This window comes from Numida meleagris, chromosome 1 (genome assembly GCF_002078875.1).
Source record: "Numida meleagris isolate 19003 breed g44 Domestic line chromosome 1, NumMel1.0, whole genome shotgun sequence".
In the NCBI taxonomy this organism is placed as follows: Eukaryota; Metazoa; Chordata; class Aves; order Galliformes; family Numididae; genus Numida; species Numida meleagris.
In genome coordinates this window covers 71,599,527-71,623,865 of record NC_034409.1, presented here as the reverse complement: position 1 = coordinate 71,623,865, position 24,339 = coordinate 71,599,527, and the positions used below count along the sequence as shown (strand labels likewise).

Here is a 24,339-nt window from a genome sequence, read left to right as displayed (position 1 = left end):
AAGCTGGAAAAGAAAGGGGGAGAAAGGGGGAGAAAGGGGGAGAAAGGGGGAGAAAGGGGGAGAAAGGGGGAGAAAGGGGGAGAGAAGAAAATATATTAACAGGAAATTCAACAAAACACTAATGAATTTCAAAAAAATGACACTTTTCGACATTACACATATGTTTAAACTCAAACACATACACAATACATCTCGATTCGGCTTTCTGTGCAGTATTTCACTGTTACTGTACATTAATATTAGCTTTTTCTTTTCTAATGCACGTAATTTTCCATACCATTCTGGAATTGTAATCAGAACAAAACTTTTTTTTTCCTCCTCCAATCAGACTTACATTAATATCAAGCTCTGGCCAGTAATGATTACAAAAACTAATTGAGTCAGCAAAGGTGTAAGACAGACTTAAATGAATGAAAGCTTAGAGTTACAGTTAGTGCAAACTGAAACAGACCCATGCTGAAGCAGTAGCTGCCACATCGCAGTGGCCATTTTACCTCGGATTTCCAGACCAGAGGCAGCTTTCTTTCTAGCACTGAATTAACATAAATAGGCTGCTTGCCATCACTCAAACTCTGCAAAAGCTGGTCTGCCTGCTACTAGAAGAGCTCCCTAGATGCTCTCCATAAGTTGGACAAGAGATTGCTTTAAAAATTTGCTACAGCAGGTAAAAACACATCAGGAGAACCCAATCCACTCCCCTAGCTACCTACATTAAATTTTGTGTAGTTGGACAAATCTTTAATATGACATGACAACATGCTTAACACTTTCAGATCTCTACCCCAGTAAAATTAAAGCCAGTATACTGAGCAATACTACCTCTCATTTTAACACTATTTAATGACACATTCCTAATATTATTGCAAATGATTTATTTCAGACTCCTCTTAATACAGTTTTAAAATACAGGAACAAGATGAATTATAGATGTTGATGAAGTTAATATCCAAGAACCCCTCCTTTCCAGTACTTGAAGGAAAGAGACCAACTTTTTACAGTCTGATAGTGATAAAACAAGGAGAATGGCTTTAGACTAATAGAGGGGAAATTTAGGTTAGATGTTAGGAGGAAATTCTTTACTCAGAGGATGGTGAGGCACTGGAACAAAAAGAAGTTGTAGATGCACCATCTCTAGAGGTGTTCAGGGCCAGGCTGGATGGGGACCTGGGCAGTCTGATCTAGTGGGTGGCAACCCTGTCCACAGAAGAGGACTTGAACTAGATGATCTTTCATGTCCCTTCCAACCTAAGCCATTTTATGATTCTATGAAAAATAAAAAGATGTAAATTAAGAAAAACCAAAAGCGCGAACTCACAGAGCTCGCAAAACTAAACATTTTTTGGTGTTACTGATAACTCTCAATAGCTTGATCTTTTTTTTTTTTTTTTTTTTTTAAACACAGGCTGGTGAGGAATGTTAAATATTAAAATGCAATTTAACAGATCTTACAAACAGTAGCCTGTTACAGAGAGAGGTGACAAATATTGCCAGGTTCTGAAAATATAAAATAAGATCTCTTTGAAAGGTGTTGTGCCAGCTGGCAGTTACATTTTCTACCAAGGTCAGGCATATGTCCTCTTGAGAACAAAAAGAAAGCAAGTTGAAAACAAGGCAACTTGGTTTTACAGAATATTTTTTTCCCCATGCATCTTATTTAAGTCCAAAATATGTATGTCTTTTCCGTTATGCAGTTTGGATCATCTTCTCTTTTAGGCTTTGGTTCTTACTATCTGTGTTCTCTTTACTTGCACATCAGCACCTTTTTATTCGCCCCCCTCCCCCCTCTGTCCATCATTGTGCTGCCATTTCTCCCATTCATCTGATTCCCATCCTGCTGACTCAAGAGTTTTTCTGCAGGACAGCTAGCATGGGCACACTACTCTTGTAGCAGACATCTTATGAAATATTTCCCTGCTAGAAAAAAAACTAGAAAGGTGATAAATCCTAAGAATCATAAGAATCATAAGTCCTCCTTTGATCTTGATTCCCTGAACAAATGAGAAGGATCCAGGGAAGATCATGATTCTGTTGATGCACCATGGAAAAAGAAGCATTTCAATCTGTGAGTGCTTTTTAACCAACAGAAGCTAGTATTTTTCTTTAATTAGAAGACACAAAGCAATATATGGGCAAACAGTTAACCTGCGAGACAAAAGCAGTAGTATCTATTCACTATTAAGTAGAAAAAGATGTCTTGAAATTGCAGTGTTTCCTCACTCAAGCAATCTCATGTGAAGAATTTCAAGCAATTTAAAGGGAAGGTGTAATTCTGCAAGCACCTGAAGCAAGCGATCTATTTCAGGAATAAAGATTACACAAATCAGTACCTTGCTCAGAATGTGTCATCTCAATTTATATGTTCTGCCACAGTTACAACACAACTGCTGCGCTACTTCTACAATGCCTGAACTTCTTTTTCCTTCTCCTCAAAAATATAATATTACATTAAAAATACAATTCATTACAGAGTACTCATTGGGATGTCAGGTGAATGGCACATGCCAAATACACTTTGTGTACCGGAGTGTATTTATGTACCATGTTCAATAGTCACACAGGAAAGCAAATGACAAAGAGGAGTGAACACTAAGTCATTACAACGCCACAACCAGAGCAGCTCATCTGAGCACACACACTGCATCACACTGCAGTATTATCTGCATAGTTATGCATTAAAAAAACAAAACACAAAAAACCTACTACCACACCCACACACCTCTGAGGAGTACTTGGTTGTCTTGCAGCACACAAGTATCAGATAGGTGGCATTTATATCCAAAGAGAATTCTGTATAAAATGTACTAGCCTATTACCAATACCAAGTAACACTGAATTTTGATTTAAGCACTGAAGATCTATACGACAATATTTAAGGTTAGTTAGTTGGTTTTTTGTTGTTGTTGTTGTTGTTTCTTTTTTTTTTTTTTTTTCCTCCAAAAGCACAGATTAACAAAAAAACCAACTAATCTGTTAACTGACAGCAAGACCCAGGGGTATGGATAAGTTAAAAATCAACAAAAAAAACAACCAACAATGGAAGCCTCTTAGCATATAACTTCCAGGTTTCTCTCATTTGTTTTATATCAGACTTCACTGCTGCAACACATCCTCCAGCAGTCCTTACAAATCGCTGGAACACAGATGATTTCTCCTCTTCAGTAATTCATTATCCTTACAGGAAAAGCAACAAAAATAAAAATCTATAAGTGGATTATCGAGTCCAACCCCATTACGCAGCTGAAAGAACTTTGCTACCCATTCAGTTACGCATTTTCTGAAAAAGGGAGTGAGAGACTACTTCACTTTTTCCACGAAAACCTTAGATCTTTTTGAAGCTAGAACAATTGCTAGCCACTGGTTTCAGTTGAATTTGCTGTTATTTGCGAAACACTACCCATAACAATTATAAAACACTATGTCCTTTCCATAGGAGTGATTTATTTAACACCTTAAGTCCATTCCCTCAGCTGTTCGTGTCTATCAGTGCTGACCTTAACAAATGCTCCTGTAGCTAATAGGGACAGCTAAATTTTAATTAAAAAAAAAAAACAACAAAAAAACAAAAAAACAACCTGTTACACTGCATGTGGTCAGCCAAACTATTTTTAACCTGATGGTCAACCACTGTGAAATTATATGTACAAAGATGTAACTTCTGATACACAGATCAACCCTAGAGCTGAAGCAGCTTTTCCCCCAGTTAGATTCCAATAGTTCCTTAAAAACAAGTATCTCCAAAAATAATCCCGCATAAAACATGTACAATGAACGTTTTTCCTAATGAATTTTAGTATGTTTGACTACATATACACTGACGTTTTTGAATCACTCAACACTACCCATGCAAAAAATGAGGCAATTGCAATTATTTTATGCCCTTGCAAGACAGCAGCTTAAATGCACTCTAGAACATCAGTATCTTCAAGAACATAGCTCCACATGTTCCTTTCAGTTGTTTATGATCATAGCCAAAAGGAACCAAGCTCTAACACACAGTTTTCACTTAACTATACTGCAGTGCTACACAGTCTGAAATACAGACATGAATATTTCACAGGCCTGACTCTCTATTGCTCCTTACAGTCCAAAAGAAGTCATTTCAAACAGTGCCATTTGCAGAATCAGATTGCGTATCAAATGAAAAATTAAATACTTCAAGTTATGATTTTTTTTCCCTGATGAATAATTAAGTTTAAAATTTCTACTACAGCTTCTCTAGTCAGGAACAGAAACCCGTCAAAAAAAAAAACAAACAACACTAATCACCTCTAAAAACCTTGACCTCATATACAGAGGCTTACAACAGTCATGAGAAGAGACTTCCATTCTTTTTATTTGAGGCAGGCAGCACAGACAGCTATAAATATGTTACTTAGCCTTTCGCTTTTCTCTCTTATCAGAAAGGCCATCTACGTAATGATTAGACCAAACAAAAGCTGGCATTGCTTAAAGATATAAAATAAACCCAATACCAACATGTATGAAGAAATACAACATCAGCTGCCTAACTGGAAACATAACACTAGCAAACCTGCGTATCTCTCTAAGGTTTTGCTGACAACTAACAACGCATGGAAGATAGAGTTGGTGTGCCCCTCTACAACGGACACATGCACAAAGATTTACAAGTACTTACGCCAAATCCCAACCTGCTGACAGCCTGTACACCTTTTAAACAGCCTGTCACTGTGAGCTTTGCAAATCTGAGTTGTGAACTGAAAACACTAAACAGACCTCTTCTGGTTGCTAGTAAACAAGTGCAAGATGCTTTTTGAGATATGTTGCCAGCCCTGGAAAAACAAAACCTTCAGCTCAGCATAAGGTGCAGACCTCTATTACTATAAAACCTTAGTTTCCACCACTATCATCCGGTCATTACATCTTTCCTTGTGGCTGCAAGTAAAAGCAACTTCCAGTCATAAAAAGAGCTATTTGCCTCTTCACCACCATGAATCATACCACAAATACTGATGAAAATGTATTTTCCTTGGAGAACAGTCTGTCTAGACTAATCATGTTGAATGTACAACACATACATGGGCTCTGTCATTTACAGTTATTAAAATAGTGCTTAGTATTTTATTACTGTAAATAAAATGAATGTCTAGCTACTGATTATATTTTGGCCTTGATCATACTGCACTTGCTGCAATGCAGACTAGTAACCAGTTTTTACCATCTGTGGAATACCATGAATGTTGTGTTTAATAAGTTTCTGTTCCCACTCTTCATCTCCTTCACCTCCAAAAAAAAGCAACTCTTAATTTTCTTTCCCTACAGAAATGCCAACTCTAATAGTAACAGAACATTATGTGCAGTGACTGGACAACCATTATGTTTTTGGAAGATAAGGGTCTAGGCAAAATTTTAACACTTTGTTTTTCCTACAAAGGAGAATTTGCCAAAAAAAAAAAGTTATGCAAAATGTAAAGTTATAAGTGAACTAGAAAGAAGCTGGATTCAATCAATAGACAACCAAATGAGTTTCTAATGTAAACTAACTAACAAGACCTCATAATAGTAGATTTCAAAAATCATATTTTTTCACTTACTAGGAAAAGAATCAGCTTGACATTCCGTTGTCTGTCATGAAATCAGTTTCACACAGAACGTTCATATAGAACTAGCAAAATCTTATTAAACATAGTAATCGGACTTTCTTCTTTATCTTATGGTGTTTTAATCGCATTGTTTTTTAATTTTAGAAAAAAAATAATAGGTATGTTCATTTCTGTACCAAATTATCTATTAAACTCTAAGGGTGTAATAAATGTGAATCCTGTTATAATCCAAAGCAGAAAAAAACATGCTTGAGATTGCCCTCCTATGTAAAGTGTGTAAATGCCTGCAGACTGCCAAGCCGCATTAATAAGCTTCTCACATGCATCAGGATGCAAAAATCGTCTTTTTGATTCAGCCCAAGAAGTTGAACCTTAATCCAATGTCTCTTTAAAGAGCTTGCTCCAGCAAAATCAGCAAGTTTGAAGTACCGGGGAGTACACGGACTTGAACCATGCCAGAAACCACCCCCCCCCCCCCAAAAAAAAAGCCACCAAGAAAAAGGACTGGCCCCCGACTATGCCTTGCTCATGGTAACTAACCATATGACACACTACTACGTGATTACCTTGCACAGGTCTAAAAAATAGGAAATGATTAACATCTAAAATACTAACCAAGACTACAAACAATCTTCTTCAATTATTTATTGTTATTGTTACTGTTATTTTTGACAGCATGCTGCAGACATTTAAGCCAAAATTTCCATTCAAGTGCTTTGTGTTTTAGTTAGGAAAGTTAAATGATCTTTTTCTGTAAATCTGTGAAAAGGCTATCAGAAAATTTTCTCCCTTGGATAATTTATATCTGGGTAATAATGGATCATGGTCCTTTTGTAACAGGCAGAGATCAACAAATAAACTTATATTCGGTATATTTAGTTCCATATCCACTTTAATATACAGCAACAGCTTTGGTGCCCATGTTTTGGGGTACTGCCATTTTATATAAGTTTGAAGGTTGCTTGCTTTCTCTTATCTCCTTATTATGGTTCCTTCCCTATCACACATTAAATATGCAGAATGGAATAAAGGGAAAGAACTTGACATATTCTGGCACAAATCTTGTCACTTCTCCTTTCTGCACTGGCAGTATTCCCTAGAATTCTCACTGCAAAGAAAAGGACACTCATGGGAAATTTCAGCCCAAAGCTGTTAACAAAAAGGATGCTGCAGAATGAAAAGGAATCTTGTAGCTTATGCCTGGAAAGCCACAGTTACAGACAGATGCTCTCCTTCTCCCATCAGAGCCATGCTAAATAACTTCAGAGTCTGGAATTTGTGACGTGATAGTGACAATCAAAAGGTTGAGTAGGATGCACAAAAGGCTAACTTTTACATAATTTTTACTCCTTGGATTTTGATTCAAACCAGAAACAGTTTACCCAAACATATGTAGGTGCCTCACATTGTTCTTTCTTCCCTGGATCCTCTTCTAGCTTCTTTCCATCCTCCCTCCATCTTCACTTTCGCAGCAGGAAGAACTACAGCACTCTTGGGTGTCTGTGGAAGACTCTCAGAAAAGGGCATCTCCTCTTAGTACAAGTGAAAACTTCTTATCTCTATTTCAGATGCTCTGCCTTTAGGAAGCTTTCTGCACTAAAAGGCTTGTTTATCCTGTTCTCCCTATCTTGATCTTACCATCTTGAAGACCCAGTTGACAAAAACAAAAACGAACAAGAAAAACTACATACAAAAATCTGGCCATATCCTATAATAGCACAAATGTACCCTCTATCTGTTTTCTTCTCCTTCATTACAGCCACAAGACAGAAAAGAAGCATGTGGCCTACACTATGCCATCATTGCAAATAACCTCAGGATCTATACCAACAGTAAACAATTGGCACACCCTACTTTCCTGTTCCAAAGCATAGCAGTAAATTATGAGATAAAGACTAGTTCTTCTTTCTGCCTTTGATGCAGAGGGTAGCTACTAACACAGGCATCAAGCAGCAGCTGTGAGGTCAGGCCATCAGGATTACAATGGTACTGCTCATGCCAGAGCTGCCCATGCAGCTGCTGATTCGGCAAACAGCATCAGAGCAGAGTACAAACCACAACCCTTCCAACAAAAGAAAGAGACAACAAACACGTTTTCCATCCACAATATTAAAACTGTTTCTTTTTCCACACCTTTACCTTTACAGTCAACCAATGGTCATCACATTAAATTTACAGATATTTCTGTAGGTTTTGACTCACTTGTATTTATGCCCTGCCTCCTTATGAATCTTGCTGACATGCTTGCTGGTAGGGTAGGGGACAGTAAAGAGGAAGGAAGGAAGGAAACGGCTTACAGAACACTGTGTTTAAAGGTCCACAGAAATACAGACATTGGTTCAGACTTGAAATGAACAGCAAAGTAACCAGAAACCATTCTAATTAAATAGACATCAGCAAACTCCCATTTCCTTTGTGCTTCAAGTGGATATCATTCCACATAATAAAACCACTATGCATGTGTCATAAATCAGCAACATGTTGGCAGGCAGCACCAGAAAGCCTCCAAATTGAAGGAGAAAGAAATAAAGAAAAAGAAAATAAAAGAAACACACAAAAAAGAAGCAACCAAACAAAGAATCAGCTATAAACACTGCCTAAAAGCAGTATCAGCATCAGCAACTACAAAGGGAAACTCTGCAAGATAGCCCACTGATCTACTTACTGTTGAAATTTAAGGATATCAGCTCAGATTGGTCTCTTTCTTAGAAAAAGTAGAATGATCCACATAGACTTAAACAGCCACTGTCTCAGTCTATCAGTACAGCAATTAAAAAGAATTTCCATGGACAACATGGAAAGGACAGTTTTGATCATCAGTACAATGAATACCACTCTGTTGGAAAGCACTAACATTTTTGTCACTGTTATGAAGTCTGGTTACAATTCCATCTAATTCAACTGTGTGAGAAAGGTGAACTTTTCTAGCCAGGATCTGGATTACAATCATAAACATTTATAATTGGTCCACAGTAAATAAAGCGATTCAGCTTAGCACTGCTTAAACCAGTCAGTCACTGCAGAAGCAACAGGAATCAAGGAGGGAATCAAACCCAAGATAGGGGAAAAAAAAAAAAAAAAAGGAGAGGAAATCTAGATCAGAATTTGGAGAAGGTTGGATGGCTGAGGTTTCTTTTTAGGATTGGGTGGGTTTTTCTCGTTAAGTATGAGGGGGAGTGAGGAGCGTGTAACAACATTCCACAGGACTACCAAAGGACAAGTACAGCAAGGTCGAATTTAATGTATTCAGACATAGGATTCAACAACTACTGTGGTATCATGGGTCAAGAAATGATGATTCAGGCCCCCCTCAAGCTTCTACTTTCATGTTCAAAGCTCCATTCTGCCCCTCTTCCTTTTTTAATCATTGACAAAACGACGCATTTAAATACTGTCCCCTTATCCTAAACCTGTCATTGTTATCTGGATTTGAACTTGCTCACATTAAACCTCATTCCACTCCAGATGTTATGAAGTAAGAGAAAGAAATTAAGACGCGTGTAAAGTTTCCATATTAATATTAGAAGTCACAGGTAAGCTATATGCATGAACACAGATGTGTCAGGCTGAAAACAATGACAATGCTGTCATTCACTCAAAATGACAGTTTTTGCTGTCTTACATAGATACAGTTGACTGTACTTGCCATGCACAGTAATGATAAATTCAGCTCCTCCAGGAGAGCAGCAGCACCACACAGGTGCCTCTACGCTATGCAAAAAAATTAAGGTGTGAAAGCTCAGTACACAGGACAAGTTAGCCACTCAACACTGGGAACTGAAGAACTGCAGATGGGGGCAGTACTGCATAGACAGGAACAGGAGAGAATGTAGCATTTGCAAACTCATGACAATTTTGACTTGTCTTAATCCAGGTTTCATTCTTTCCCTTCTGTGGACAGCTGAAGGAGGTACAAAAACTGGCTCCCTATATTGCAGTTCCTGAAAAAAAGTCAAAGAACAAAGACTTGAACCAAAGCCCACCCAAGTCAGAGTCTTTTTACTGTTTTTAAAGATTTTGGACCAAACTGTGAAGACAGAGACTCTTCCCAACCAGCAAAGGTGACATCAGGGTGACACAGGAAGTGTGAAGCTTGCAGGACCATCATCTTCACTGCAGATGTTCCAAAGACAGACACTTCATTAGAAAGCTATGAAAACATTCACCAAAAAACACAGCACAGAGAGCAGCTCCAAAGTTAAAACTATCATATAGACATGACTGAAGATTTTCAGGTTTTGTTTTTTTGTTTCTTTTGTAACTTACCATCAGCCAACAGCAAGAACACTTAAGTCCTCCCTATATGATTAACTAGCATAGGAGCAACTCTGTACTTGCTTTCTAGCATAGATGCTTCGGGGAGATGTTCACAGCCACCTTTCAAAGGCACTCAGACTCACATTCAACGTAAGAGTAAGACAAAGAAACAAAAGAACAAATGATACCAAGAGAGCGAACCAATTACTTAAAACTTTCCTCTCTGGTGAAGTAGTAAAATACTATAAGCTATAACAATCAGGGGATCGCAAAACTCTGAAAACACAGGATTTTTAAAAGCTATGGAATTATGAGACTAAAATCCCAACACAAGAGCATATAGCAGTTTGCATCTACCAGACAGTGTATCAACTGATTGTTAGGGCATATATTCTGCAAAGTCACAAAGACCATGAACATCCCAATATCATATTTTTACCAACTGGAAACACACAAAGGCCAAAAATAACACCAATAACTCAAATAAAAAACTCATGCTTATGTTTACATAAAAGTTTGATGAGTATAATATATTCATCACACTCCCACAATTATTCCCTGAAAATACTATACATATTATTTTGACAATGAAATTATAGTTTTTACTTTAACAGTGGCAGCAAAATACTGGCACCAATCCCCTACACAAAAAGCCTAGACAGATAAAGCAGAGATCACACATGGAAACTGGCAACTCTTGAGATCAAGGCTGTCCCTTATTTATGAGACTAAAAAAAGTCTATTTAAATTAGTGCCTGGTTTATTTAGTTGTGCTAAGACTAAGCAAAAGGAAACCTCAAAAAAAAAAAAAAGAAGATACTCAGAGGAAAAGAGAATTTAAGTAACTAAAGTATGCTTCCTTCATGCTGCTTGCTGAATATTAACCTCATGGACTGTGAATCCATTCAGGAATCTCTCCTACCCACTTCCTCTCCCTTGAAAGAAAAGCTAGTATGAGTATGTACTTACCGTGATAGGAGTCAGCTATTAACAATTTAGTATTTTTGACCCTGCATGACAAGTAAAATGGCTCAAGCTTTATAAGATTATGAGATTATCATCTCATTCTATGTAAATCAGCATATATCCGACTTGCACAACAAATTGGCAATGTATTAATTCATAATATTTACTCAAAGAAAAAGAAGAGACCAAAAAAAACCCACAGTCCAAGAAACAAGACACATGCATGGTTTGCTTCCTCCTCTGGAGATAAACATAGATAGCACTGATGTGGGAAGAGAGGAAGGATTAACTTTAAAAAGGACAAGCCAGTCCGTTTAAATTTAGTAGCCACTGTGTTACATAACTAAGAAGTTACATTTTCTCCAGCTGTAGTTACCTTACAATCAAATCCATATAACCAAGTCAGTGTGAAGATACTTGCTGTTCAAACAGCAAAAAAAGGTCTCAATTTATAGGCAATATAATGTAACAATGGTTTCCCAGTTGCACTGGGTCTTAGCTGTCCAATAAAATTTTACTGCTCCATCACACTTTCCAGGCATGTTTTAAAAATATTTATTTTTCATATACAATACAAAATGCAAACAGGAAATGAAATCATTCACTGCAACGCGCTTAAAGAACCACAAAAAGCAGTGAAAAGCAGAATGCAGATTTTTGAAGACTAAAACAAAAAGATAAAAAATCCTGAACAGGAAATAAAACAGAAGCAGAAAAGATAAGAGAGAAACTTCTTTGGTCAATACTGGCATTTGGAAAAGAATATTTAGGCTCCATATTTGACCACTCCATTTTTTTTTTCTGTTAAAATACTGTTGTGGTTTAACCCAGCAGCAGCTCAGTACCACACAGCCATTCACTTGCTCCCCCCAGGTGGGATGAAGGAGAGAACTGGAAACAGAATAGAACCACGACGGCCGCTGGCAACGCAAGGTCTTGCCCCCCGCTGACTGACTCCCTGCAGCCCTTGAGCAGCCACCACCTCTGGTTCCATCCCCACAGTGCTGCTGCGGCCATTGCCTTGTTGTAAAGAAAGCAGATAACTAAATACATGAATAAAAATGGATAAAAATATAAGATCAGTTAAGGACAAAGGAATGTCTACTTAAAAATTCAGAAAGGAAAATCAACTCAGTATTCATCAGCAGGTTTGAGAACATCAGCTTCCACTGCTTTACCAAACCCTCAGAATTAACCAGTCTCTGTTTTCAGTGCAGTTCCAATTTCCAAATAGCTGAATGCAGATTGAGGAAAAGGTCAGATAAAAAAAAAAAAAAAAAAAACACACTTCATGTTTACTTTCTCTGCAAGAAAGGACAGAACTGAAAGGTTTATCTCTCCTTGTCTTTCTTGAGGAGAAATCCCTGATATTAATTCATTTTCGTTTCCAGGAAGTTTTGCAAAGATAACTCAAGGATTAAAGAGCACAACCAACCCAAAAGGCAGCAGTGAGTCAAGAGAATTTTTTTTCATTCATTAAAAGAAAATAGATATGATAGCAGATCATGTCCAAATCAGTTGGAGCACTGAAGGAACACTGACTGAAGCAGAACCCTAAACATTATGAATGCTGAGGTAGAGGAAATAAAAACAAAGAACAAAAAAACCTACCATCCAACCAAACCAAACAACCCCCCCACACTAATACTTTTCAGATTCAGTGTGATTCCTCTTTTCCTGAACAACACTGCAGGCCTTCTCCTCTTAGTAAGAAATGTTTCTTCACAGTTCCCTTGCAAGTATGTGGCATTTGGGGGTACTTTAAAAACATTTAAACCAAGATGAGATATTCTTTATTTCCCCCAAATCTTCCTTCAGGAGAAGCAGTGTGAGCAGGTGTCAGACACTTTACAGTCATGCTGCTAAACAGTCTACCAGAAAATGCTCATGCTACTACAATAAGGGCAGTACAAAAATTCTACATACAGTCACCTTTCAACACTGTCTTTAAAGGAATGTTTCAAGTGCTGTTCTGAATAGACTATCTGTAGCAGCTTAACTATATCTGAATGCTTTTCAGAAAATTGAAAGCCAAGTCAAATTCCTGTTCAAGGATCCAAACTTATTATCCACTACAATTTTGCCAGCATTTCTGGACATGACATTATGATAAGCAAATAATCTAAACCCCTGTACAGCAGCTTGCACATCTGGACACTAATTTTGACAGAGTTCTCCCAGAGTACCCATGACATTGACATTTGTTGTTAATACTCTCCTATTAATTCATTTTTATGCAGCTTTCCCTGGTTAGCTGAAACCCTCATGAGCTTCGAGGCATCAGCACAGCATACCAATAATAGCTCTGCTTCTTGGTTTAAAGCTTGCTTGAGAATCGCCAACAGCCTGGAGCTGAGGAACACCAGTGTAAAGCTCGGAGCACCTCCCTCAGGCACACACAGTGCAGTACCTCTCAGTAGCTGATACAGTTGCACTCAGGTCTGCTTTAAAGTACAATCAGCTCATTCAGAGAACCTGCACAGCAAATCGTCCCTCACAGGGCACCTATCAGGCATTCAGTGCCTTTTCATCCAAGAGCACAGCGAAGTATATTGGTGGATAAATACTTTTCAGCAATTATGTTGGAATTCAGAGCACATGCTTCAGCATCTGCAATATTTTGAAGCGGTGAAAGGCTTGAGGAAATCTATTTACAAACAAGATTAAAGCACCTTCTGTCCAAATGATTAAAAAAAAGTCAATTAAAGGATCAAACTACTGAACATAAGCATGCTTCAAAACAGGCAGGCCCTTGCTGTAATTTATCAAGGAGAAACAAAACTTCCTCTTTTTTCCCCAGATTTCAGAGATGAATCCTACATCCAATTTTCACTCTGAAGAGGAAGATCTATCATCCTAACAAGCATCAATGTAACTTTTCACAGGTCTCCTAAATTTGTTGGACAGCTTTAAGATTTGCCATAGGAAAAAGGGGGAAAAAAATCCCCAAACCAAACCAAGACACATACTACCAAGCGCAGGAGATTTTCTAGGTGGGCTTCTAACAAGGATATTTCCTATGTCTGCCGCAATCCCTAACATACTGAACTACTTCTCAGCCCTTAGGAGATCTAGGTCTGCTTTAAGTTCAGTTAAAGTTCATCAGGCAGCTTCATCTGCTTTTCTGGCAAGTGATCTTGGTCTTCGTACCCACAGCAGAAAAAATTGTTGTGATACGGCTATTTTTTTTTTAATTACAAAAAAACTGAAAAAAAAAAAGGGATATGGAAAGGGTACTAAGAAAATTCCACTAATCTTATACTCTGCAGAGATTCACATTTTTTTCACTAGACTGTTAGTAAAAATTTGAATAGGTTATTACTTGTTTATTGGAAGATCATGTGGTCTCAGATTAGTTAATGGGGAAATATGGACCCCCTTGCATAAAACACACTTCTGTAAGAAGGTATGGTTCCTACATTTTCAATCCGCATTTAAATTATTCCTCTAGTAGGAAGAGAAGGGCAGCATTTGTTTTCTCATCTATCTTCCCACAAGCAACATCCAAGGCCAGTTTTCAAATACTGCCCAAGAAATAAAACAGTTCAAATTTTCTCTGCTTGACTAGGAAGTTTGCTCTCCAAAGGAGGTGGGAGTAGTAAGGAAACAGCATATTTGCAACTATGTGTGACTTATCTGATACAGATCAATCTTGATCCTGCATGGAAGGGCTACAAATTGTTAAACAGTTGTTTAGCATCACTGCCCAGCAACCTCCCGCACTTACCTAAATGTTGGCTTTCACCAGCATTCTTTAAAGGAGGTTCCCTTCTCCAAGTGCTACAAAATATTAATTGATCAAGGCAAATTACCACTACGTATTTTACGGAAATACAAGACAAATTAGGCTACAGAGTGCCACTAAAACTAAGACTTAGGAAGTAAGAACAGAGGAAGGCTGGGGACAAACAGCTATTTGAAAGCAATACTGCAACTGAAAGGCCTAAAAATGTTCTTTTAGTGTATGTATTAAAAAGAAAGAAGATAATTGTTACAGGGATGGCTGGCTTGCAGGTGGGGTTGTACTATCTTTATGTGCCATATGTAGGAATTAACTAGCTATTTTTAAACTCTCTAAAACCTTAGAGAGCTATTCCAGGACAGACATACTAACTCAGCTCCAGCTTTTCTGGTCCACTGCCTTAGTGGCATAACACGTATTCAGAACAACAGCTTTTTCCTTAGCTGGTTGGAATTTATCTTTTTATTGAAGATATGCTGAAGATTTGCAGTAGAGTTGTTTCAGTAAAGGTAATGAAGTGAGGACCCAGATAGATGAGCCTAAAAACTATTTACAAGAAGTTACTTCTCTCTGCAGAGAAGATGCAAAGAAATCTTGTTTTTAATCACACCACTTCCCATGCATCTTCTTTTTTGCTTCTATCATTAATACATAATTACAACAGCATTACTTCTCCTTGAGAACTATCACATTGATTACAGTGCCGGTCCAGATATATATATTTTATTTCATTACCTTTTTTTATCCATTATGAATTGTAAGTACACTGAACTTTCCTACAAAACTTACCACATCACTCTGAGACTTAACAGTTACCACCAGATTTAAAACAAATCACAGAGCACGTTAAAAGATTTTTTCAGACTGAATCAAAATTTTCTATTTCTCTTCTTCATAAATACAATAAAGTTAGAAGTTCTTTTTTTTTTTTTTTTTTTTTTTTAACCGTACAGTGACATAGTTCTGGAAATGTTAAGAAAGGCATGAACTAAAACATTACATAGTGTTGTTCACTCTGCAACACAGTATTACTTCCTTATCCTTGTATTTTATGTAGACTGTTGCTACAGATGGAACAGGAAGGTATTTAAAATACCTTAAAGACATAAAAAAAGCATTCAGTATAATCATCAGATTCAAGCACCAATTTAAAGGAGGAAGGAGGACATATCCAAACAAACAACTAATTCCTCATATTTTACTATGTTAGCCCAGTATGTCAGAGGTAGACGTTGGTGGCGTGGTACCAGAGGTTGAACCTTCCTGCCAACATTCCATTATATGGCAGCAGAGGGGCAGACAAAGTGGCATCTGACAGGGAAGTACATATGAGGCAAAAATGCATCACTGAATTCTTCCACGTGGAGAAAATGGCACCCACTGACATTCATTCAACACTTGCTGAACATTTACAGAAACCAAACAGTGGACGTGAGCACAGTGGTGGGTTGTATGTTTCAGCAGTGGCAACAGTGGGTCACCTCCACTAATGCAAATTTTTATGAGTACAGCCTGCAGAGCTAATGGTGGTGACTACGTTGAAAAATGGAGTTCTGTAGTTGACAATTTGCTCTATCAAATAGTGTTATTGTGCTCTTTGCATTTGTTGTAGTTTCCATGGAAACAAATAGGAGGCATTACTTTCGGAGCTACCTAAATATTATCTGCTAGAGAACAAAATATATATGATATGCTTTTCCTTGTGACCTTATTTCCTACATCAAATACAAGGAAGCAGAAATAAGGTTAACAAATAAATAACACTAAATTTCATGGGTTTCTTTTGTTTCAACAGGGCTTTCTAAGTTCAGTTTAGGAATTTACCACACTTTTTGAAAGTACAGCTAATAATCCAATACTGACATTAACTTGCTAACTTCTGAAGCACACTCTATGGAAAGAAATTGTGCTCTAGTCACTAGCTTAACTTTCACTTGCAACAAAGTTCACCAGATCATTTGGCATGGAGCTCTACTGAGAAGGTGTCCTGGTGGACAATAGATGGGCCATGAGTCAGCACTGTGCCCTTGCGGCTAAGAAGGCCAACAGTATCCTGGGATGAAAAAGAGCACTGCCAGCAGATCAAGGGAGGTGATCGTCCCGCTCTGATCTGCCCTGATGAGTCCACATTTGGAATTTTGTGTCCAGTTCTGGGCTCCTAACTTCAAAAATGACAGGGATATCCTAGAAAGAGTCCATCAGAGGGCCACAAAGATGATTAAGGGTCTAGAACATCTCCTGTACAATGAAAGGCTGAGAGACCTGGGACTGTTCAGCCTGGAGAAGAGAAGGCTGAGAGGGGATCTCATAAGTGCTTATAAATATCTAAAATGTGGGAATCAAGTCAATGGGGGTGGACACATTTCAGTGGTGTGCAGCAATAGAGCAAGAGGTAATGGGCAGAAACTGGAACACAGGAATTTCCTCACTAACATAAGGAAGAACTTCTTTACTGTGAGAGTGACAGAGCACCGGAACAGGGTGCCCTGTGAGGTTGTGGAGTCTCCTTCTCTGGAGGTACTCAAGACCCATCTGGACGCTTTCCTTTGTGACCTGCTGTAGGGAACCTGCTTTAGCAGAGGCCTTGGACACTATGGTCTCTTGAAGTACCTTCTAACCTCTACAACTCTATGATTCTGTGAATAATGCTTGCTTGTCTTTAATTTTTTTTTTTTTTTGCACTTTTTTTTGTGAAATATTATTAAAACCTTTCTGGTCAATTAAAAAAAAATTTTTTTAAACATCTTGCTAGGTAAAGGAGTCTGTAGCCATTAATCAAGTTCTTGTGTCTCCCTTGGCCTTCCTTTTTTGCTGAATGCCATTCACTGCTGCTTCTTCAGATCCCAACAGCAAGAGAGCAGCTCACCTGTGTATGACAGCTTATCAAGGGGAGGACAGCAGCCAGAAGACTGAGGGGAAAATCTCATGCCATGTAGGTCACCAGCAATGGGCACATCTTAACTCTCCTCCACATGCTACAAGGGAGCACGGAATGGTGGTACTCACACAATTCCAGATGGTGTGAATAAGCTGAAGGTAGGAGGCCCAATTTCCCAGGACAGCCTTTTGAGGTTCCTGCTGTCAAAGACCCTACACTATGGACAATTTTGTGCTGGACAAGATCAGCTTTCTAGTTCCTATCACTTTTCCTTTTCTCTTACTCGTCTAAAATGAATCCCACAACTTTAAAACTGTTGGGCAGGACACTTTGCCTTTCATGTATTTTTTCAGTCTCCCTTGTCTGACTCTGAGACATTTATTATAGAAAAATAGCAAAAGCAACTCAGTAGAAACCTAATTCAAAGAAAAGAAGTGAAAAGAAATAAAAGCAGCAAGAGAAACAAAATGTTCCTTATTCTCTGCAACCACGGACAATAAATACTGGGGTCCACTGTCCTGTATCAAGTTACACACACAGAGAATGTGAAGAAAATTACTGAAAATGCCTTAATTTTTGGTTAAAAGGAATTTGGTAGAAATCAGTTGTAATGACTAGCATTAAGCAGGAAAGACACTCAAGACAAATTTTCTCTTCACTATGTGAAAGAGTAAAAAACAAAAAAACCTTCATTTGCTAAGGACTTGTGAACAGTACTCAAATCAGTACTTAGCTCTTGGCAGCTATTACCCCAGCCAACCAGCAAAAACAATACATAAATGAAAATTAAAAGTAAATTAATAAAAAAACCCTCACAGACAGGATTTACTATAATCATATAAATTATTTCAAATGCATTCAAAATAAAGGGAACACTTCTTCATCTCAGTATGTTCACAGATCAAATAAAGAGACAGCAAAACAACAGAACATATTTTGAAGGGGAAAAAAAAGGAAAAGGTGGAGAACTGGGGGGGGGGAGGGGGAAGGTGAGGAGGAAAAAAAGTTCTTAACTTTTTAATCAACTTTTGAAATACCAACTGGGCAGAATTTCCTTTGCCCTCCTATCCCACTATCCACATTAAGTTAGAAAGAAAGAAGAACGGAATTAGCATGTTGCAGTTCCAGAAACAATTAAGTTTGTGTATGAAAAAAATGTATCAGTGAAGTGACATCATACCCACACATGACTTCCAACATAAAAAATACAGTGCAGACTATATATTTAACAAAATCCACATCCTTACCAATCAGTAATGGTTCTTCTTTGACCTGCATTCCATCAAGCAATTTGATCAAATGGACAGATGCAGCGATGAGACCCAAGTTCCTATTACGAAATTGGGGGGAAAAAATATTTCATATGAAATAAAGCAAAAAGCCTTTTCTCTTCAGTTAATACCAAGCCTTTAATGTTTTCAGAAAGCCTGAAATAAAACGTTGTTTCTCCTGCTGTGTCTGACTAACAATAGCCATACTACTGTCACTAGAAAGAAAAGGAACAGGTGTACATTTTGTTTCAGGCTTCAACAGTTTGGTGTTCAACATCTTGTGTACTTAAAGATAGCACCTTTGTGCCCTTCTCCAGTTCTTAACACTTCTTTAAGCCTCACAAATGCTAAGCAGACGTAAGAGAAAGAATATCTAGAAAGGAATAAGTTTTCACACTGTCATTATAGCAACTTTCAAGAAAATCCACATAATACTCATTCACTGGCTGCTTTGCAGGACCAGCAAGCAACCTAGTTTATATATTATCTCTCACTAAGACATGTTCTAATAATAACTGATGGAGGGAAGGCTCAAAATATGAACTGCTTTCAAATCCATAACAACTACATTGTGTGATTACAGTTCATACTTGAATTCTTATAACCCTTAAATTTTCATAACCCTTCAAGAATAGGAAACAAACATGATCAAAATGTTTACTGATTTATTTTGAGATTTCATATATACTTATGGACAACTATAACATTCAACTCCTGTGCAAAGAGCTGCCAATGAACAAATGTCACAACAGGCCAGAACTGCTAACTCCTGGAAACTTGAGCTTATTCTGTGATGCAAGAAAAGGCAAGAGTACATTTTAAGAAAATCCAAGCAAAAAGCCTGTCACTTATCTTCTCATGCTGCCATATCTCCACTATGGAACAATGCACTGTTTTCCTGACTGAATCTTCAAAAGGCACTCCTTAGCAAAGAGTGAGCAACTCTGAATCTATCGATGTACTTTTGATTTCATCAGACTGCACACTAACAATTTAATGATGATACATGTAGGTCCCTTCCAATTCAAGACTTTTTTTTTTTCTATGATTCTAATTTTGGACACAATACATTTGGAGCTAAGTAACTTTCCCTCCAAATTTTGCTGTTTTTCTAAATCAACTGCAAGATCTAGCAGGTTATTCCTGCAAATTAAACCGTTTTGTTTGTTCGAAGTTCAAGCATTCAGGGAAAGCATCAGTGCATGCTATTTAGTAATGAACTTTGATTTTTAAATATCTGCAAAATGATCAAGCAACCACTAGGGTCAATTCACAGGAAAACATTTAAAAATCTAGGCAGGAAGCAAAGAAGATGAAGCAATCATTCATTCTTCTTCTATTAATACGGCAGGGTGACAGTAAATATGCACTAATTTACAGTCTATCAGAAGTGAAGTTGGCAATAAAAAATGCCAAAATAATTATATAGCCAAAAATCAGCAATTTTGAAGGTAGACAATATATCTTCCAGGATATGAATGCAGCAGGGGTTAAAAACCAAAACCAAACCAAAACCCAGCAAGTCAAAGAATACATTATAAACAGATGAAGTTTCAGCTTTTAACTCATTTGTATACTTTAGTAGTTAAGCTGTTCGAGAAGAGATCAGCTAAGATAGAGTGGCTGAAACTTCAGAATACCAATTCTGCTAAATCTCTACACCCAAGCACAAGTTAGTGCAAAAATATCACAGCACTACAGATGAATGCTGAATAATTATTTGTCTTCTGCAGATGTTTGTTAGACAAACACATTCTCTTTCTGATTATGTTATAATACAGAAAAGAAACCAAATATGCATTTATAAATAGATAATACACTAATATATAGTCTATTAAAACATTTCCCATTTGTTCAGACTCCAAATTTCCTCACAGCATGCAAAACAGAGAAGCTGGAAAGAACAACGTTCCATATTCCTCAGTAGCTTCAAAGTTATTAAACAACCCATGTGTTTACAATCATTGCATTCTTTCCTATAAAGAAACAGTTCTGATTTTGGTCAAAAAAATTGTAGTTTTCCTTTTTTTTTTAATTATATATATATCTGAACGTTGAACACTTCAAAAATCAAAGACACATAACTTTTCTTTTTCTCACAGCATTTTATCATTCGAGATATTTATTTCTTAAATAAGTTGTGCATTTGTAACTTTAAAAATCAACACAAACACATGACTGGTATAAAGATAGCTCAAAGCACCTACTGCAGGGCAAAAAATGTTGTTACGTTGCTACAAAGCAAAAACAGTCCCCTCAGAGTGATCCACAATGTCATTTATCATTACAAACATTGCCAGAACTTTCTATACAGACAGGCGTTTCCCACCTCCTGCAATCTAAAGGGAACTACAATTATCAGCATCCACCTTCCTATGCAAGGCTATAGTAACTGCCTACCAAGGGTAAGCATACAGCACAAGCATAAACTGCACAGAACAAATTTCTATTAAGAAGCAGGTTAAATACCTGAATTCCATTAGAAAGAAAATATTAGACTCATTACTAGGTCATATTTGTCATGCTGCCAAGAAGGACAATTCTACTCCCAGCCATGCAATTCCATTCCCTCTCCTTTGTTAAGCTGAATAACTAAGGAGCTACAAGAAATTATAAATAAGGAAACCCAAGCTGGCTGAACACTCACACAGCAAAAAATAATAAATAAGTAAATTTTCTGTCAGATCAGTTTCTTGACCCACAGCATAATTACAAGTGCTAGTAATGTCAAGAAAAAACATTTAGGAGCCTGAATTTAGATTTAACTTCTTCTAAAACCAATGCTTTCTGCAAACAGCCCTGCAACTTCCATACTATTAACAAAAACTCTGCCCCAGCACGGGAGTTGAACTTTGCTCTATTTTACTTAGTTCAGTAAAGTTTGAGAAGTCCCAAGAAACAAAATTTTAAGACTGTATTTCAAACTTTGAAACAGGTCTGGTTTTCAGTTAGGGGATTTTGTTTGGGTTGGCTGGATCTGGAGTTACTTTTAAACAGCAGGTAGACTACCAGGTTTTCAGTTATGACTACTAGCTGTATCGCAACCATCTCTTCAATGCTATAACAGATACAGGTTAAAAGAGAGCCTAAATAACTTAATGAGCCTGATTCAATATACATATCAGGGTGGAAATGTACTATACTAAATATATCTATGCTATCTAGATACTACACTCTCCCAAGACTGCTAAACAGATCTATATGTACTTTAAGGAAAAAAATACTGATCTTGCAATTGATAATTAAGGCTGTTTGCTTATTCATTATATTATCAAAAAAAAAAAGCTTAGTTCCACATTCAAACTTACAAAAGGCTTGTATCATTTTCAAAATCAACCCATACTAGGAACATGAACTATAACTTCCTTCTATCATTCATCAATGCCCCAAACTCTGACCTACAAACAGGTCAGCTATTTTTGTTACTCGCATACTTCATTTCAAGTGATTGAATCAAAAAGGAAATACCAGTTAATAAATCAACTAGCACAGCAGTGTAAAATAAGAATCTCTATAAAACCTCACAAACATCAGAAGATTATAATTTTGTATGAATTAAAATGGATCAAAACTATACCTCATGACATGTTGATTCTTGGCACACTGAACACAGGCATTCCTCAGACATCTGAAACATTCTGCTATGAGCACCAGACAGGTGTCTATATCCAGCAGTTCAGAGGAATCCTTACAGGCCTGTTCAATTTCATTTGAGGTTCCTATCAGGATTTCCAGGAGATCCCGAAATAGACTTTCTTCTGCCATTTCTCTGAAATAAATAAATTTGTGGTGAACCACAAAAAAAAAGCTCAATTAATAAGAAGGTTTATATTAGTTCAGATACACTTATTATTACCTATAGGATACTTCTGCAACAATCTGTAACTGCCCTTAGCATACAAGATCCCTCAAGCAGAAAGTGCAAAATATACATACACAATCATCCCACCAGCCTTTTCAGGAAAAGAACTAAAAGAGCTGCAAGGGAGTTATGCGTTGCCTTGGTATTCCTCACAGCTTTCCAACACCACCTTGTAACAATTAAAAAAAAAAAATGCTACTAAATACATACTAATACATGTACTAGGCCCCAACCAACCTGGTCTTGAACACCTCTAGTGATAGGGCATCCACAGCTTCTCTGAGCAACCTGTTCCAGCACCTCAGGCCTTCAAAGTAGAGTTCCCTCCTTGCATCTAAACTAAATTTCCCCTCTTTCACTCTAAAACCATCCCCCCCTTGTCCTATCACTATCCAACTGTGCAAAAATTCAGTCTCCCTCCTGCTTAGAAGCTCCTTTTATGTACGGAAAGGCTACAGCAAGGTCTCCCTAGAGACATTTCTTCAGGCTGAACATGCCCAGCTCCTTCAGCGGGTCTTCATAGGAGAGATGCTTAAGCCTTCTAATCATTTTTATGGCCCTCCTTTGGACCCACACCAACAGCTCCACATCTTTACTGTTAAAGCCGGGGGCCCCCAGCACACAGTACTCCAGATGGGACCTCACAACAGCAGAGAAGAGGGGGACAATCACCTCTCTCACTTTTCTGGCCACCTCTCCTTTGATGCAGCCCAGGATGCTGTTGGCCTTCCAAAGCTACAAGAGCACACTGTTGGCTTGTGTCAAGCTTTTCATTCACCAGAACCCCCAAGTCCTTCCCTGCAGGTCTGCTCTCAACAAATTCTTCTTCCAGTATGCACTTATGTCTGGGATTGCTCTGACTCAAGTGCAGCACCTTGTGCTACATCCTGATGAATCTCATTAGGCCCAATTTTCAAGCTCGCCCACATCCCTCTGGGTGGCATCCCTTCCTTCTGCTTTATCAACTGCATCATTCAGCTTGGTGTCATCAGCAAACTGGTGAAGGATTCTTTCTATTTCACTATCTAGGTCATTGATGAAGATGTTGAAGACACTGGTCCCAAGACAGACCCCTGGGGAACACCACTCATCATCTGCCTCCACTGCTTGTGCATTCTCTTTCTATCCCTCAGTTTAACCAGCTGGTCCTTGCTCAGCCATGCCAGTTTCCTGCCTCCTCTGCTTGACTTCTTACACTGGGGGATGGAGAGCTCTTATACCCCCAGAAAGGCATCCTTAAACAGGTGCCAGCTCTAAGCCACTCCTTTGCCCTGGGATAGTTTCCCAGGGGATCTCATCCAATAATTTCTTACACAGCCATAAGTTCACTCTTCTGAAGTTCTGACCTCACTATAATGCCAGGCCCATATTCCTTGAGTTCACAAACTCAACTGTAGCAGCCCAGCCTACCTCTAATCTTAACTTCTATAATGAGCTTATCTGCATTGGTGAGCACAGGGTCTAGAAACTCCTCACTTACAGTTGGGCTGTCCAGTACCCAGACCAAGAAGTTATCCTCAACATGCTCCTGGATTGCTTGCAGCCTGCTGTATTGCATCCCCAGTAGACATCCAGATGGCTAAAATCTCCCATCAGGATGACAGCATGTGAGCACAACACTTATTGAGGCTGAAGCAAGAAGGCCTTGTCAACAGGGCTTCCTTGATCAGGCAGCCTATGGTAGACCTCCAACCACCAGATGTCCTTTACTGCTCTGGTCCCCAGTTTTAACCCACAAGCTCTCAACCTGTTCATTGCTGTTTCTCAGAGGCAGCTCTTCACAGTCTATCCATTTTTGAACA

General features: G+C 38.0%; 1 protein-coding gene across 2 annotated transcripts in view; it reads right to left on the bottom strand.

Moving 5' to 3' along the window:
- Positions 1 to 24,339, bottom strand: part of ATXN10 (ataxin 10) — a 100,278-nt gene that overhangs the window by 69,717 nt on the left and 6,222 nt on the right. For both annotated transcript variants that reach the window (XM_021393134.1, XM_021393140.1), the window contains exons 2-3: positions 22,253 to 22,444; positions 18,652 to 18,734 (exon numbers count right to left, since the gene is read on the bottom strand). In XM_021393134.1, the coding sequence (XP_021248809.1) occupies positions 18,652 to 18,734; positions 22,253 to 22,444 (275 nt within the window). The remainder of the gene's footprint in view (positions 1 to 18,651; positions 18,735 to 22,252; positions 22,445 to 24,339) is intronic.